This window comes from Seriola dumerili, unplaced genomic scaffold (assembly GCF_002260705.1).
Source record: "Seriola dumerili isolate Sdu_G_001 unplaced genomic scaffold, Sdu_1.0 BDQW01000113.1, whole genome shotgun sequence".
Taxonomy (NCBI): Eukaryota; Metazoa; Chordata; class Actinopteri; order Carangiformes; family Carangidae; genus Seriola; species Seriola dumerili.
The window spans coordinates 1,411,078-1,429,820 of record NW_019174368.1 but is presented as its reverse complement, the minus strand read 5'-3'; the positions used below and the strand labels follow the sequence as shown (position 1 = coordinate 1,429,820).

General features: G+C 42.2%; 1 protein-coding gene across 3 annotated transcripts in view; it reads left to right on the top strand.

Moving 5' to 3' along the window:
• The window catches only part of LOC111223673 (nuclear factor 1 X-type-like), a 97,787-nt gene that overhangs the window by 69,823 nt on the left and 9,221 nt on the right, over positions 1 to 18,743 (top strand). Inside the window, exons 4-9 of one of the 3 annotated variants that reach the window (XM_022747906.1) lie at positions 1,031 to 1,105; positions 2,159 to 2,279; positions 2,621 to 2,656; positions 3,390 to 3,520; positions 7,716 to 7,790; positions 13,753 to 13,881. In XM_022747906.1, the coding sequence (XP_022603627.1) occupies positions 1,031 to 1,105; positions 2,159 to 2,279; positions 2,621 to 2,656; positions 3,390 to 3,520; positions 7,716 to 7,790; positions 13,753 to 13,881 (567 nt within the window). The remainder of the gene's footprint in view (positions 1 to 1,030; positions 1,106 to 2,158; positions 2,280 to 2,620; positions 2,657 to 3,389; positions 3,521 to 7,715; positions 7,791 to 13,752; positions 13,882 to 18,743) is intronic. The other 2 variants (XM_022747907.1, XM_022747909.1) reach the window with 2 other exon arrangements.

Here is an 18,743-nt window from a genome sequence, read left to right as displayed (position 1 = left end):
ACGTCTTATTGTCTCGTGTTTCCTGCAGCAAATACAGCAACCTTGTCGTAGCAATGTCGCCACGTTCCCAGCAATCTCTGCAGTGACCATGGTGAATACAGTGTAATCATAAGAGATAGAGTCGAGGGCCAGAGATGTGAAATCTCAGATGTAGAGTTTCCACAGCTCTCGGAGGGATTGGTGCCTTATCCTTATCGTGACAGAGGAGGCTCGCACTCAATGAAATCACTTTGTTTACAATAGAAAAACGTTTTCTGCCATCTGGCTTTCATCAGCGTCACAATCGTGCAGTATAGCTGCCTTTTAAAGAGCAAACACACAGGCGATTCTCTTTAAGGTAATTATTAGTATTGCACCTGGCAAAGCAATCAGATACATAACAATGAACATCCCGCGCTGGAACAAGAGAGAAGGAATGTGAAGTTGTTTCTTGTCATTGAGTGCGATCCGCCTCTGTCATCAAAGATGTGAAGCCAACACCCACGTAGTAAGAAAACAGATTTTTTCCTTTTAAGGTTCAGGTTACTCTATCAATGGACTCAAAGGAAGGTGCTTATAAGGATGGAAGCAGAAGGATGTGTGTTTGCATCACTGCTCAAATACTAGTTATTATGCACCGTTACACTTTGATTTGCGTGTGCACGATATATACATGAGGTTCATTATTCACAATATATTGTACATTATATAACGGTCTGTGTGGTGATTAAACTCCCTTGTTGAACCTGATTGGTTGTGTATGTTGTGAACAAAATGAACATGTTCAAACCGAGGGCCTGTTGTATCTTATAGAAAACACATGGTTCCACTGGATGACACTGGCAGTGTGTCGGGCTTTGCCATACATATGTTTTTCAGCTCCCTCTGCATATGTGTGTATGTGTGTGTGTGTGTGTGTGTGTGTACGCGGATGATTGCCTGTTATGTGTGTGTGTCTGTGTGCGCCTGTAATTTCACGCACGTTTGGTGTTTGCATCTAGCCTGCGGTCCTGCTCTCACACACTTTTCTTTCTCCCCCTCTTTTACCCAGGCCACTTGAGTTTCCAGGACTGCTTTGTGACTTCAGGGGTGTGGAACGTAGCCGAGCTGGTCCGCGTGTCACAGAGTGAGTCACCGCTGTAATTTGTCCCGTCAATATCTGGACAACACGCTCTCCCTGTCATTCCTAGTACACTTCATACAGTCACTTTGTTACAACGCCTTCAATAGCAGAATTATTAGCATCCCTCATGCTCCAAGTATCATCTTTTTTGGGCCTTATAGTTTGAATTTTACAATTCAAACTATAAGGCTGGTGATATTCTACATTCTTCTTATCAACAACAATGATTTCATCCTATTATTGTCTGTGTATCTAAACCCAGATATAGTTTATTCCTTCATTGTTGTGTAACACTATTAAAAACACATCACTCCATTGTCCCTTTGTTGCCATGAACACACACACTGTAGTTTATTTTGACCCAATCCCACATAAACACTCACTAGAGCACCAAATGTGTTTTAATCCGCAGTTGGAAATAATCTTCCAAATATGTACAATTTACTCCTGTTTGAATAATGTTTGCTGAGAACCACAATGTATTTTTTTTTTTTACAACCAGTTCTTAAAGTTTGATGTCTTTAGAAGGATCTGTTGGGATTGGGGCTCAGTGGAGTACAGACAGGCAGGCTGGGGAAGTCAGAAAGTATTTAGTGATGGAAGAAGATCCAACTGATGTTTTACGCACACACATGTATAAGTGTAAGGTTACTCCATAAAAGGAAAGAGCTATTGTTCCAGGCCCAAGCTTTTAGTTTTGCTTTAAAACCATCATCAGGAGCAGTCTGGTGTCAGGAAACAACAGCTCATAAATACCAGGACATCAAACTGCGCCTGATGATAGTTTTGAAGTAAAACCGAAAGCTTCAAACCAGAACAAAGCTTCTATGCTTTTCCTTGGAGTAACCTTACTCTCATAATGAGAGAATGTGAACTACAGAACCAAGCTAAAGATGAGGAATGATATAACAGCACCAGCCTTATCCTTTCAGGAAGTAAAGTTGTGATCATTTATAATATGTAGCTGCAGATTTTCTGATATTCTTCTCTGTAATGTGTGTGTGTGTGTGTGTGTGTGTGTGTGCACGTGTGTGTGTCTGTGCGTGCATTCCTCAGCCCCGGTGGCTACAGCGACCGGCCCCAACTTCTCCCTGGCCGACCTGGACAGCCCTGGATACTACAACATCAACCAGGTGACCCTGGGACGGCGCTCCATCACCTCCACCCCTTCCACCAGGTACACACACACACACACACACACATACACACACAAAAACACACATGCAAACACACCTAACACCCATGACGCTCAAAATGTAGTTTTTCTGTACTAATATTGTTCATTTTCTTAATTCTCTAACCTCTGAAGTCTTGATGCTTAACTTACTCTGCTTTTTGATAGTGGTCTTTCTCTCCCCTTTTCTCCCCCCTTTTCTCCTTCTTCACTGCTAATCCATCTCACTCCCTCTCACTTTCCCCACCGATCTGTCTGTCACACTGTCTGTGTTTGTGTCTTTTGTCTCTGTTTTTCTCCCCTCGCTCCCTCTGTCGTCCTCCCCCACTCATCTTACGCTGCAGGACTGAAATGGAGCTTTATGCAAGTCTCCCACGGAGGTAGTTACACTCATTACAGAATATCTCCCCTGATACTAATGTAACACAGAACCCTGCATCACACTCGCACAAAAGCCACACACGCATGCTGTCACACAGATATGCACACAACCACACACATATTTAAACATTTTGGATCAGTGTACATTCACAACCCCCCCCCCCCCCCCTTTTTTTTTTTTCCTTTTTTTTTTTTTTTTTTTATTGGTCACAGATGTATGAGTCTATAAGAATCTGCAAACACGCTCAGGAATTCATTCCAGTATCAACATGCGTACTCTCTGTGCTCGGTTTCTAGTGCGACGCCACTTTGGGCCAGTATGGATACAGCATATTGAATAAATTCTGGCTTCATGTTTGTCTTGCTGTCTCCAGTTGTGCTGCTTTGTCCCCCTTGGCTAAGACCTAATATGAAAACAAAACATCGAAGGGAAATCTTGACATTTAGCATTTTTGTTACGCTTGGTTTCATGCAGACGCATGCCTGACTCCAAGGGAAATAAGCACTCACATTTGTCCTCGCATGTCCCACAAAATGCTATGTGTGCATTCATTACAGCCACAAATAACAATTAGTGCTGCTTGTCACTTTTATTGAGAAACCTAGGCTAACATGCAAGTTCTAGAAAAATGGAAAAGAAACAATCCGATCAAGCACAGAATAAAAAAGGCATCCCTCAAACGCCTTCCTCAAGGATTAAACAAACTGCCTCCTCTCTTCTTTCTCTCTCAGCTCCAACAAGCGCAAGTCCATTGACGACAGTGAGATGGAGAGTCCGGTGGACGATGTCTTCTACTCAGGCCGTTCCCCGGCGGCTGGAAGCAGCTCTCAGTCCAGTGGTTGGCCTAATGATGTGGATGCAGGTAGTCCAGCCACAGCCTCCCCATCAGATTTTGCACGCATTCCAGATGCCTCTCCAGAAGCTGGGTCAAGGTCCACATCAATTCAGATGCAAAAATGAAACAGATTTAGTACTTTGATGGAGGCTGCAACAGAAGCAGCTTCTCCAGTGTTTTTCTTAAAGCTTGCACTGGTTTTACATTGAATTTTAAAGCCCCTGAAAACTTTTTTTATTATCTCTAACATTAAAGGAGTAGTTTGACATTTTGGGAAATATGTTGATTTGCTTTCTTGTTGAGGGTTTGATGAGAACATCAGCACCACTCTCATGTCTGCACAGTACATATAAACCTACTGGCAGTAGCTGGTTAGCTTTAGCTTAGCAATGAGACTGAAAACAGGAGGAAACAGCTTGTCTGACTGTGTCCAAAGGAAACAGAATCAGTCTACCAACACCTGTAAAGCTCATTAATCAACACCTAATGTCTAATTTGTTAAATTTGTACAATAGCAAAAGTGTAAAAACAACATGCTGTGGTTTTAAGGGGGGGTCATGTGCCAGACTATTTCTTGGCTGGGTGCAGTGACTTCCTGGAGTCTTCGACTTACTTCGGTTTTTGTACAGATTCAACAAAAAAGATATGATCTTTTAATTAGTGAATTTTAGATGTGCAAGAAGATATATTTTGTTACCTTTGGACAGGGCAAGGCTAAACATTGCCCCTTGTTTCCTGTGTTTGTGCTAGGGTAAGCTAACCAGCTACTGGCTGTGGCTTTATTGTACAGTTACGTGTAAGAGTGGTACCGAGCTTCTCATCTAACTCTCTGCAAAAAAGCAAATATGTGTATTTCCCAGAAACTTTTCTTAAAAATATTCCAAATACATCCTTAGTTATTATTTATTAAGAGTTTATTAATCAATGAATCGATCAAACTTTATTTGTATAGCACTTTTCATACAGGTTAGTGCAGTTCAAAGTGCTCCACAGATGACTGATAAGCTAAAGAGAAAAGGACAAATCAAGTAAGAAAGCTGACAATGAGATACAATAAAATAGATTTAAAAACATTAGCAAACAAAAAAAAAAAGATAAGAACATGAATAATAAGAGTTTAATAGTGGAAATCCCCGTTATCTAGTGTTTTCATTGATAACTAGCCAAAGCCTGCTCTTAAGTCAATTAAGATTATGTCACATATTCATTTTCACATTAATGACATCATTGTGTAGCTTTTCAAAAATTAAAATAAATGATCTTCCTCATCCTAAACTTAAATGACTCTAATTAGCTTAATCATAAGCTATTACTATTTTCCAAGCTGCTATTATCAACATCAATGTGAATTTAATATATAAATATTATATAGACTGTTGTATAGACTGTAGCAGTATCATAAATAGAAAAGGATCCAGACCCTGAAATAAACTCACTCAAGAAAATTCTAAATATTTGAACTAAATCATTAAGAGCAAAAATAAAGGAGAAGGAATGCCGGGGACAGGGATCAGTGATTAATCTTGAGTTATGTACATTCACGGCTCATTTACGCCTCTGGCAGGCTCCTGATTGGCTGACTTAACCGACCGATGAGAGAAAATGTATCTCAAAGCTCGTTTTACATTGTTACACACTGTTTCAAGGAAACATGGCAAAAACTGTAGCAGATTGAACGTGCCCCTGATTTTAACTCAACGTTGCTCAATTCTGATTGGTTCATAGAAGTATGTGTCCCATCCACTTCAAGTCTGAAGTCTCAAGAGCTGGAGAAAAAAACACAACTCTAGGAACCGCTCATGTTAAATAACCGAAACTATTCAACATTCAAGCAGGACGCCATTGCGCAAAGGAACACCTCAATGAGAACATTTGTTTTCAGGGACTTTAATACAAATATTTTCAAGTGTTAATGTCTGATTTGAAATGGACCAGAAGCCAAAGCTCTCCTCCTTCCACCATCTCCTCTTTCCACCAACACAGCCCTTTGCTTCTTTGCTGTGTTCACCCCTCTCCCCATCACATGACCCCCCCCCCACCCCTCCCTCATCATTCCCACTCTCTTTCTCACCTTCTTCCATTCACAACTTCTACTCCACTTAAAACCTGGTACCCAATAAGACCCCACCCCCACCAAGTAGAACAGGCCTGTCTGAGGTTGAGGCACGTCATTTTATAGCATCCTTCCTCACACACAGCAGGGACTTAAAGGATCAGTTTACCCAAAACACATAAAAATCTGTTTTCTCCGTTACTCTAAGTGGTTTGATTGTGCAGATAATTTACAAGTTTTATTTGCAAAGGTTTTGAGATTTCCCCCGCTGAAACCTCATACCACCAACCCAGAGCAACGGAGGTGAACGAAATATCATTTGTGGTGAAACATGACATTTGAAAAAATGTCTAATAAAACAATGTCCACGTTTCTGAGCATCATTTTCAACTCCGCAAAAAAATTAAAATATCTATGTTGATGAGGTCTGTGGATTATCCTGAGTGGCCAGGACATTATTTCTCAAATGACACATTACTTTTTCCAGTATAACTTTTTACATGTGCGCCACACCTCTGCTCTTATGGCAGACTTCTCAATGACGAAATCTCAAAACCTCAGCGAATAAAACCAGAAACTGCACGATAACTAGGTCAAAGTGTGGAAATGTGTTGTTTCTGTTCTGGGTGAACTGACCCTTTAATCAGACCACAAACTCAGTACATTGAATTTATCCTATTTACGTTATGTTTATGTTTGTTGTCTGAGTTGGCAGGGAGAGGAGTGGCAGAGATGCATATAGTTTGTTCAGTTAGCTCCAATGGTGTTAGTGCTACCGTTCATTGAGCTTAACTCTAGGAATGTGTGTGTATATCTGTGTGTGTTTGTGTGTGTGTCTGTGTGTGTGTGTGTGATGTCTGAGATTGTCATAGCCACATGTGTATAACATTAGACAGAAAAACTCTCAAAAGCTACACAGACTGTCGTTTGTACAAATGTCCCCTTCTGTGTTTTATTTTTTGATTAGATTTTCACTAACTTTCTGAGTAAAGCCATAAAGAAAGAAAAAAAAAATGGCAGAGTAGTGTAATAGTATCTTTAAATGTTCCTCACCACATGATATTTTCGGAATAGACATTAGACATTTTGTGAAAAGGAGCTCATTTGCTTTCTTGTTGAGAGTTACATGGGAAAATTAATACCACTCTTGTGTCTGTACAGTAAAAAAGAAGCTACAGTTAGCTAACAGTTATCTTAGGTCAAAGGCTGGAAGGAGGGGGAAACAGCTATCTTAAAAATACAACTAGCTTAAAACTACTACTGTTACTACTACTCGATTTTTAGGCCTACTTTTTGTGTGGATAAAACAAACAAGATATAACATGTTGACTATACTTTGCAGCTTTGAGCTAAACTAAACTAACTGGCTTCCGGCTCCAGCCGTAATGCATTGCATTAGTCATTTAACACTTTGGTTTTTGTACAGATTAAATTAAGAAGACGTAACATGTTAATTAGTGAGTTATAGAGGTGCTGATCAGGAGGTTTAGTCACCGTCAGATAGAGTAAAGCTAGCTAGCTGCTAGCAGCAATCTTTGCAGCTGAAGCTACACATTTTTCAGACATGAGGGTAGTATCAATGTTCTCATCAAACTCTCAGCAAGAAAGCTTTAAAAAGCACATTTTCTAAAATGTCTTATTATTCCTTTTACCTTATTTGCGTTAGACGCCCTCAGAGTTTTACCTCATCCGTCTGTGTTGTCTTCTTGACTAATGCAGGAGAGCAGCACCAGTGTGACCACCCATTTATTTCTTACATCATAACCATTCACCCTTTGGCTTACAGCACTTTTAACCACCATGATGAATATCACGTCAAATGTATTTACAATAGACTTCATGTATGTCTCTTGGGTGTTGTATTTGACTTTGGGGATTCTGTTAAATTACTAATTTATAACCGTCACTCCCACTCACATGCTGCCATTTTAATACTGCCAGCAGTAATGATGTAACTATTTAATAGACACTTGCTGCACTCTCTTAACATTAAAATCCCCTATTGCCCATTATCTAACCACCCCTCTTTTTCTCTCTCTCTCTCTCTCTCGCTCTCTCTCTCTCTCTCTCTCTCTCTCTCATTCTTTCCATCTCTTTCTCTGTCTGTCTTTTTCTCTCCTCCCCTCTTCCATTGTTAACTCTTCCCTTCTCCCCTGTTTGGCCTTTCAGTGCAGCACCATTTGGCCAGTGTGCAGGAGAGGAAGATTAAGCATGAGAGCGATGGAGTGCAGTTTCCTTACCATGGTTAGAACAACATTAAACATTATACTGTGTATACATGTATACATGCTCTACTTCCGCTCACACCACCCTCAACTTATGTACATCTCTCTCTCTGTCTTTCTATTCAAGTCTGTTTGCACTTCCTGTGAGCTCTCTGAGCTGTTCTGCATTTTCCATTTCTCTCTTCTCTTCTCTTCTCTTCTCTTCTCTTCTCTTCTCTTCTCTTCTCTTCTCTTCTCTTCTTTCCTCTCCTCTCCTCTTCTCTCCTCTCCTCTCCTCTTCTCTCCTCTCCTCTCTTGTGTCTTGTTCTCTGGCTATGCTGCCGCTGGGTGGGGTTGTGTTTCTACCAGATGTCTGCTGTTGTCCATTGTGGGTTTACCAAAGCCTTTTGGTAGCCCAGTAGCTCCATAACATACACCGCCTGTCTGCCTCAAAGATGTTGTTGTAAATCTGTGAAAGAAATCAGACATTTAGGAGGATAAAGACATCCCTAGTGCATTCAAAACATCCTCAATACTCTTGTACTGATACACACTGTCTGGCTATATTTTAAATGTGTAATTATGTGTATTATCATGTCTAAAAACCACATTGTTCTGAGTCTCCAAGGCGGTGTGAATTTGTCAACAACATTCAGCTAAGTGCTTTTGGTGTTGTAATTTTGTTGTCGAGCCTTGAGAGAGAAAGCAAGTGATGAAAGACACGGGGGGGGGGGGGGGGGGTGTGTGAATGAGGTTTTGTTGAGTAGCAGCGTTAGCTGCTTCACCCAGCCGGTTGTTGAGACGGAGCTGTTGAGTGGTGTCCCACCTGCCGTAGGCCTGACTCAACCGTCTCTGGAAGACAGCGCAGGAAAAACAACATAAGACCCAAACAAACACGACTAAAGGCACTCAGGTGTGTCATCAACGCACAAGGCACCTTCTGTCTCCGAGACATGCTTACTCACTAACACGCACATTTACAAATGGCATGCAGACACACACACACACACACACACACACACACACACACACACACACACACACACACACACACACAGGACTAAATTTATGCACACTCTTTCTCTGATTTACATTCACACACACATAAACACGCACACATACACTCTTCCCAATCTGGAGTGGAGCAGCGTTCCGGTCCAGATGGCGCCTCCATGTGTCTACAGCGAAGGGAGCTACTGGGTTACAGCAGACATCTGTTCTGGTGATGGTGGTGGTGGTGTTGGGAGTGAGAGATGAGGAGAGCAGAGGAGGGGTGGAGGACGAGAGGAGGGAGGAAGGAGGAGGGAAGGGGGAGGGCCTCCGCCTCTGCCTGCTCTGGAGGTGATCCTCTACCTGAATGAAAAGCTCTGAGGCATAGCAGGTGATCATGTAATTCATCATTAAGTCTGCTGTCTCCGGCTCTGCTCTGCTCCGTTCTCTCCCTCTGCCTGCTTGCTCCTGCTGCTCAGTGGTGGGAAAACCCGCTATCAACTTTTCAGTAAGGATGGGGAGTTTCCTAAGTATTTGTTATATTGACAGCGAATTCCAGCTAATTATCTGGGCATGAAACTGTGATGTGTGTATTGGTGGCGTTGTTGTTAACGTGTCCTTGCTTTGCTGAAGCACATTATCGTAGTGTTTATGAGCGCTAATGATGTGTGAGGTAGTCAGTTAATGAGAGACACAACTCTATTAATGCACATTGTTTTTTGCCTACCTGAATGACGAGTGTGTGAGCTTTTTTTTTTCCCCCCTCTCTCTTCATTGTGTATGCGTGTGCACATGCTAGTGGACCAGTTCTGTGACAGTCGGGGGGTTTGTGTGGTCGCCAGCTTGTTAGCGTGGCAAGACTAGAGGGTCATGGGAGCAATTGGCTGCCAGTCTGCTCATACAGTGTGCCAGGAGCAGGACACAGAAATAATGTAGAACAAACAACTCTGTATGTGTATGTGTGTGTGTGTGTGTGTGTATATTCACTCACATGCACACACCCACTCACACACACACACACACACACACACACACACAGAATAAGGGAGAGATCAGAGTAACTTCTGTTAGCTTTATCAGACAAAGCTTTCAATGGGCATCTGGGCCTCATTTGCTGCTCCTCACTGAGAAGCCACATAGCACCAGATATTTCAGCAAGATACCGACTAATTAGGGAATATCACAGAGACTAAAAACAATATGTATAATTTAAGGCTGTGTATGCATAATAAGCTGGTTATAATTGAACTTGGGACGTAGTGGCACACAGTCATCCCTATATATGTACCACAGAGGAGCTGGAGCCAAAACAGGCTTTATCATGGGGATGCATTGAATCCACAACATGCTGGGATTCAGTGCGTCTGTTTTTAACAGTGCGAGCTAAGAGTCCAAATTTCAGTTGAAATAATGCATTTTACTGTGACTCTCTATCAGCACCTCATGTAAATTTGTAGAGCAGCCATAAGATAATAAAATGGCACTATGTTTAACAGACTGTTCCTCAGAGTTGTATTAGTTAACCTATTCACTTTCTAAATATATAATACATTTGGTTCAGTAATAGTTAAGTACACATGAGGTCCTTCTACTTTCCATTTGATGCGACTGTGTACTTCTACTTTTACTGCATTTCAGAGGCAATATTTTAGTTTTTAATCCTACAACTACATATATACATATAGGCCTATATACATTCACAAATTATAATAAAGTATATGAATTAAGAATAAGTAGCTTGATCTCAGTCAGTTACTATGTGAAAGGGTACTCCAGCAATTTCATATTGCACTCCCATAAAGGACTCGCAAGAGTCGGATCAAAATCAGAGCAGCAGTGGAAACACTGGATCCTACATTTCCCACAATGCAACCAGATAGCATCATTCACTTGCCCCTCCCTTGCCTCCTAAATGCCCAATTCTTTCATACTCCTCCCTTTCAGTTTGTAATTACAGCTTTCTCCAGTCTCAAGTCTGAGACTGAGATAACCCCGATGACATCAGTATGACATCATCAGGGTTATCGTCTTCCAACTTTCTAAATCACAGAAGACACACAACTCTTTTCACAGGATTAGTACTCCTGAAAGTAAAGTGTAAAGTCCGTGGAGTTTCCCCTTAAAATAATGTATCAACAGCAGTAATATAATATAAATAATACATAATAATATAACCAGAAGGGGCACATTCCCTGTAATACATAATTCATTAAATTTGCTGAGAACACTTTTGTACTTTTGACTGTTGCTTTCCATAGAAAAATGTGTATCTCCAAATCTGGTATCTCTAAATACTTTGAGTCTGACAAAAGTCCTCAACATTTTAAGTCAATGAAATCATTTAAAAATCCAAAGGAAAAAAAATGCATTGCCACAAATGTGAAAACAGGATTAGCTCTCCCCAGCTCATGAAAAGCTGCCATTCTGGAGATACATGGTTTTCTCAGGACAGCAGGTCGACCACCTGTACAGTAAATTAAACTGGTTGTAATATTTTTACCAAGCGACATTTCAAACACGGAAGTAAAATATCACTGCCAGATGGATACCAAGCCTACGCTGCTAATGTTCTGCTGACTGTAGCAAATGGTCTTACACCTCTTTTTTTATCTTCCTTTAACTTTTTATGAACGCTTTTTTGTTTTAGAGTGCTCAGCTTTTTTGGTTTACTAGTGTAAAGTGAATAGCAGTGATCTGCAATGCTGTGTCACTGACGTTTTAGCCAGAAATAACCCAAATATAAAACATAAAAACTACATATTACCCTGCTTTCTTAGTCCCTCTTTCTTGTCTCTTGATCGCTGGGAGAAAGTTAATTGCATCATTTGTCAACCTTGCAGTGTGTCACATACTGTAGCTTGTTATTGTCCTCATTAAAAACACATGAAATTACAAACATACTTGACAACACAAAATATAGCAAACACATTATCTCCCAGCTCCCCTGTAAATATCAGAAGCATCTTCTGCCCTTGTGGCTTCCTCTATGTCTCATTGGCTTTCTTGGTGGCAAACAGTTGTTTCTGTTGTTGTTTGTTTGTTTGTGTGAAGCCTTCATTATTTATTTTTTTCCATAATTCTATCAGTGATTAATATTGATCTCCCCCTGCACTACCGTGTCCGCTCCTCCCACCTGCATGTGGAGTCACATGACGTGCCTCTTTGAACATAAACCCAGGCGCCCACCTTTTTTTCTATACTTATCGGTGCCCACACAAGCACAGCTGCGCCCATGCTGCCTATAAGCATTGTGGGTAAATAGTGATAAAACATTTCCCAATGTAGCATTAAAAAGAAAGCTTTTCAGAAATCTGCTCTGTTAGACTTTATATGCTCAGCTCATAAAATCTATTTCCACATCTCTCTGGGCCATGTTGAAATTACCCACGTCTTTATTTGAGTGTGTTTGTTTTATATGTGTGAATATTGTGTCGTTTAGTCGTTTATAGGGCTTTTGCTCGCCAGGGTTGTTTATCACTGTATTCTTTCAACCAAATCTGAAGCAGACAAAACATGAGCTCAGTATGTTCCAGAGAAAAGTAATGAGGTCTGTGTGTGCACGCTGATGTACTTTTCTATACTTCTGCTTCCTCATTATTCTCTGTTTTATGGATTGCTCCTTCCAGGGTTTTATTTCAGCACATATTCAACATTGCGGTTCCCGGCAGAGGTCAAATATACCATTTGGCGCTGCTCCTCAAACCCCGAAAGTCAAAATTGTGCCTTTGGATTACCATACATCAAAATAAATTCCCTCAGTGCCCACCACACGAGGCCTTGATCACAGAAGAGAACCTCTTTTATCTGTAGCTCTCACACTTTTGGCCATGTTTCTGGTCCGCTGGTGAGCCCAGCCTATAGTTAGTGTGCCCGTTTTTACCAAACTGAGGGATATTTCATGCCGTGCTCTAGCCTCAGCCGACATTTATAGACAGAGGGGGGACACTTTAATATGTTTGTCTATGTGTGTCGGCCATGCCGTCACCGCTCCTCTCCTGCTTAACTCCTTCCATCTTTCAGCCAGCCTTCACTGGCAGCGTGCCGGGTGCTCGCCACCCAGCCTGAACAGCTTGTGTATGTGTGTGAGAGTGCGAGCACTTCTTCATGAAATACTGTATGCCTTAAGGCAGTAACATAAAATACCTGACAGTCAGATATGCAGAAGGGCACTACATCAGAGGATCTATTGATGTATGTTTTGGCATGCTCTTCTGCAGTTATATGAAGCTGCATAGCTCATGCTGGCTTTGGCTTGAAAAACACAGTCTGCCCCAGATATGAGGACATTCAGGATCCCCATTCATTCTGCAGAGGCAGCCCTGACAAGCGCGGCGAGTAGGTTGGTTGGCGTGTTTGTTGACTGTGTTCTCGTAGCTCTGCGCTGGGCTCTGAGATCGTTGTGGTTCTGGCGTTAGTCAGATAGTTTGGGTCTCAACGCGGAGACGTCTTTGAATTGATTTCAACGGTTTGTCCTGTGAGTCAAAGCAGTGAGTAGGACATTGCTGCGTTGCTCATACACTCCGGTGGATGATCGTAGTTGGACCGCCATTGCATTGCCCCAGCTCTCCTCTCTCCTGACACTCGCTTCCCGACTCCCCCACCCCTACCCCTTCCCCCTTTTCTCCCGTCACCTCCCTTCACTCTGACCCCCTGCTGCTTCAAAAACATGGCCTCTCACCGGACCCTGTCCTCAACACCCCTTCCCCAACCCTCCCACTCCCTAATCTGACGGACATGGTACAGCCCGCTGACAAAAGCATAACGTATTGGACAGACAGATTGTGAGAACCCATCTGTATGTTAAGCCAATCAAAACAAATCAATGAATGAATCAATCGATCAATCCATTGATTTCAATCGATCATAATCATTCGATTCTTGTAAATTAAAAAGTCTGATAAGTTTTTTTTTTTTTTTTTTTTTTTTTGAGTAGAGTCGAAGTAAGAAAAGCAGCCATGTTTGATTAAAACCTCGTCTCTGTTCTGCCATTTTGTTGATCCCCTTTTTGCCAGGACTGTCATCGCCTGGTTCTCTTAAGAAGCCGGGGAAATTCGATTTCAGCGCCCTGTCCTCCCAGACGAGGTCCCCCCGCATGGCGTTCACCCACCACCCACTGCCAATGCTGGCGGGAGTGAGACCAGGTGAGACCAACCCAGCTCCCAACCCCCTGCCCCACCCCACCTCCCCTTACCACCCCACCCTTGATCGCCCCAACCCTTTCCTCTCCCCCTCCTCACCATCTCCTCCTACCCGAATCCCCCCCACTTCTTCAAGGCCCCACCCCTCCCCCACCCGTGGTTCAGAAGTGGGAGCGTTGTCCTTGGGAGATGAGAGTGGCCGGGAATTATCAAAAGGTGGCAGGTAGCTCTGCAGTTTCTGTGCACTGACCTCTGCCTCCTCCTCTGCCTGCTCTGACCCTGCAGGGTGCAGGTCAAGCTGGTGACGGAGCTTCTAGGGAGTCTGGGTGTGGTGTGTGACTTTTCTGGGCCTGTCTGTTGGTGGATGGCTGGTGGTCGTACATTTTCTGCTTAGAGTGGAGCAACTGATCAGGTGGTTGCTGCTGTCTGTTCTGTCACATCTCTACTTGCACGTGTGTCGGATGGTTGCAAGGCTTCTCTTACTTTGGCATTTTGTTCTTTACGGTGGAAATTACACTTTTAAAACATCATGACTGTTTTCAATCAAGTGTCATTTCTCCATTGACTCCTGGCTTGTCTTGCCATGTTGTAAGACACTTGCTTCAGGAAAGGTTTGCAGACATGCCCATCAGCAGGTTTTTGAATTCCTTTAAAAAAGAATTAAATCTGGTTTTAAAATGACCTAATAAGTGTTGATAACTATTAACCAACCAGCGTCAAATGCAGTTTATTTATAATCAGTAAAAGTAGTTAAAATATTACTTTATGTTTATTTCCTTAAATTGTAAATATCTTCCAATGACAGTTAAAAGTCAATTAGTGATAACTGAACATTATCATTAAATTTTGAATTTAGGTGGATTTATTTATTTGTTTATTTATTCTACTCTTACAATTTAAAGTAAAACAAATTTCATGGCTTTTTACAAGGCCTGTTTAGAAACTGCCCAGGACGCCAGATTTCTGGGGACCCCAAAAGCAAGAGTTGCAATTTTGTTTGGAAACATTCACAAAAGTAAATATCAGCTTAAATGCGCCTTAAAGAGTACTCCAGTGATAAAGTTGTGTTGCAATTTGGGTTGGGGGGGTACTCACAAGATAATAAAACAAACAAACAATAAAAATCAAAAGAGTAGATGGCGACATATCCTGACTTTTAGTCCTTAGTATTTTTGAAGCTCCAGAAACACCTATATTTCCCATGATGCAATTTTTCATTAGACCCTCCCCACCCACCAAAAGTTAAAAAGCCTAAAGTTCATACAGGCTTTCTGTCAAAAGTTTCAAGCCCAGACCAAGATGACCCTGATGACATCACTGTGACATCACTGCGGTAATGCTTTCGGAGCGCGTCCTCCAGAACCACAGGAGACATTGTATAACTGAGTAGTCCTCCCCGTGACGAGTGACACAAACTTCATGTGTGAAATTGGTTCAGTGCCCCTTTAAAGTGGGTCCTGAGGCCCTGAGCTGAATCTGATAACGCGCTGACACGGTGCATATTCCTAAATTAATTTGTGTTTAATCTAGAGCCACGTGCAGTGTTATTGCAGAAGAGGAATACTGTACGCATTTCATTCGGGGGGTTAATAGTACCCCAACAGCTCATTTTTGCTCTTTTGTTCTGTATCTTTCCATTTGTTTTTTACTTCTTCTTTCCAAATTATTATTGACTTGCTTTCTTTACAATGAGAGAACTCCAATTTGACCCCTTTGTGGTGAACACGTCTGTATTCATACTGACAAGGCAATAAATTAGACTCTGTGAGTCTTGAGTTTCTGTGTGCTGAGCAGCTGATCCTCCACAAGGCTGAAACAGGCAGCTCATGATAACGTCAGATATCAAACACAACCAAAGGGGCTCCGACAATAAATCACCACCCTCTTAATTTTATCACCACAACACAGATCAAGACGTCCTCCTCTTTTTGGAAAGTGCACATGTGTGAATTCATCCAGTGAAGGAGTTCACTGGAGATAATTACCCATGTGCTTTAGTTCTGTATCTAGGCGACATCAAAGACTTTTTAAGCCACCGAGCAGATGTGAAGCAATGAGGTTGACCGCCGTGTCATTAAACCCTCCTCCGTGGTTGTTGACAAGACCCTATGCCTCTTTAGATGTAGCTACAGCAAATCAAATCTGCACACACACATGCACGTATACATATTCACACTAACATGTACACACATACACTGTATCCCGTCCTTATTGTGGCCAGCAGTTGTGATTCATACAGTTGTGATTTGTTTCTTTTTACACAAACCGTAACAGCGCGCGTGCTGGAGCTGCTCCCACGCTGGCGTGAAAGTGCTTACCACATCATCAGCGTTGTTGTTGTTCTGTGTGGAAGACAAGATCCATGGGGATTTAGGGTTTGGAGAAGTGGGATCATGAGGCGTGCTGGCACTACAGCCGCTCGCAGTGGTGGTGGTAGTGGTGGTGCAGGGAGGTGGTTTTGGTGAATTTGTCCCTCCAGCCACATTCAGCCGTCCTCTACAGCAGTGATTCCCAACCAGGGGTGTTAGGGCCCCGAGGAGTACTAGTGCAGATGCCGGGGGGAATTATTATCATTATTATTTTATTATTATTATTATAGACTAGACAAGAAAACACACTCAAAAGTTTGAACACTTTTACATTATACATTATATAAACACTAAAAGTTTTGGATACATGGATGTAATAAACAGCTAAAAGTTATGAACAAACAGTTCAAATAATTAAATAAATGTGATGTATATAAATGGTAAACAAAAGAACGGATAAACAGTTGAAATGATTAGTTTATGTTAATGGATGAATGTTATAAAAGATAATGGTAGTGGATGAATGGTTGAAATAGCTAAAGTAATGGAAAAGTAGTTGGAAAAGTTAAATGGTGATAAAGCTAAAAGTAAGACTTTACTAATGGTAATGGATAAATGTTTGAAATAGCTAATTCCCCCACTAAGGCCTGAGTCCTGATCCCTCACAGACTTATTTGTTTGAGTTTTCAAGGGCTCAGAATGGTGTGAAGAGGAATGGGACAGCACTTTGGGACATATTATGTAAAACGTGTTGCGTACAATTGTGGGTTTGGGACTTTTGATTTTACATTTTTTTTATTCCCTTCCTTCGCTCCCTGTTTGTAAACAAAATAATAACGTTGGATCAGATCTGATGAAAGCAGATTTGGAATTTATCATCATGTCATCGTAGGACAGATAACTACACACAGCTCTGGCTCTGAATCACCACTGAGCTCTGTGTTTATACTGTCACTCACTGTCTTTCTTCTTGTCCTACTAACGTTAGGGTTCGTTCCTTTCATGCTCGTTTGTTAACCATTGGTAACCACGGTAACCCCGTGTTTTTATGTCACAGCGCTATGGACTTTGGGTAATTCAGTCTGCAGAAATGGGGCCTTACAGAAAGGGCTCAAAATGTCTGTGAGAGCCCTCATGCCCTCCATGGTTTGACAGTGGGACAGTCCTAAGCCTTTACAGACTTACTGGGAACACGCCTCAAAATCTGTGCGTCTGTTGTTGGGGGGGGGGGGGGTGTTGGGATCGGGCCTGATAGTTCAATAGTATAAAAAATGGTTTACAACCATTTTTATAACCAATAGTGTTGAATAACATCCAGTTTATAATCAATGAAAATGAAGACATCTGGAACACGAGGGGGGGTATCAATGACGGGGTTCTTAAGTTCATCTGACAGAGCTGTGGGGGGTGTAAGGATTCCCCTGATCCTGTCTCCCCACCACCCCATCCCATCGTAAAACCCGCCCCCATACCCTTTGGCCTTCACCCAGTCTCTAATGGGATTAGCAGGGGGGGCTATAGGAGCAGGGAGACAGCTCCACTGGGGAGCAGGCAGCCTGGCATGGGAGCAAGGTGTTGCTGCGCTCAGAGGCGCAGGCCTCTGTCTGGGGGGTAATGCAGCGGGGTTGGCACTCTCATGAAGTACACTCACACACACAATGTATAAGATGCGAGCACTAAAGAGTGTTGGCAGCCCAACGTGGGCAGCTGGGGGGCCTGGATGGGAATGGGGTGGGTGTCAAACTGGCACAGCTAAAAGGAGAACAGGCCTCTAATACAAATCAAGGAGATTTAGTAATGGATATAGGTCTGACAGAGAAGGCTTTGTGTTTGGTGATTGGGCGCAACCAACTGCTCCGCACTCACACCTCACACATGCAGTCTAGACCATAAGTATTTGGACAGTTACACATTTTTTTTTGTCCTTCAGGTTCTGTGCTTCTATATTAGGGACATATCTCCCACACAGTATTGATGTAAACCTACACAAATTAAAGTTGAGACTTGGCACAGTAATGTAGTATCCATTACTTTATTTCAAATTGCTGGAGCAGAGAGCCCGAGGAACAAAAAACTGTGTAATCATTCAAATACTTAACGTCTGGTATTCTCTCCAAACCTGTCGCGCACGCGCACACACACACACAGACACACACACACACACACACACACACACACACACACACACACACACACACACACACACACACAGACACAGACACAGACACAGACACACATATACACACACATGTATATCTGGGGATATGAGGCTCCGGAGCCCATTAAGAGAGAAGCATCAACTTAGACATACGATGTACATGTACAGATTAGTTCTGTCATAGAAACAAAAATGTGTCGGATAAAAAACAGCTTTACCATCCGAATGCCAAACTGTGTCAACGGCAATGAATCACACCCTCAAGACAGCACACAGGCATGCAGGCATTAAGACCAGCTAATTTAAGACACTTCTCAATGATCACTTTGTGCTTTTTCTTTTTGCAAGCTCTTTGGATCTGATTTCAAAATGTAGCATCAGTATCTATTGTATTTGTG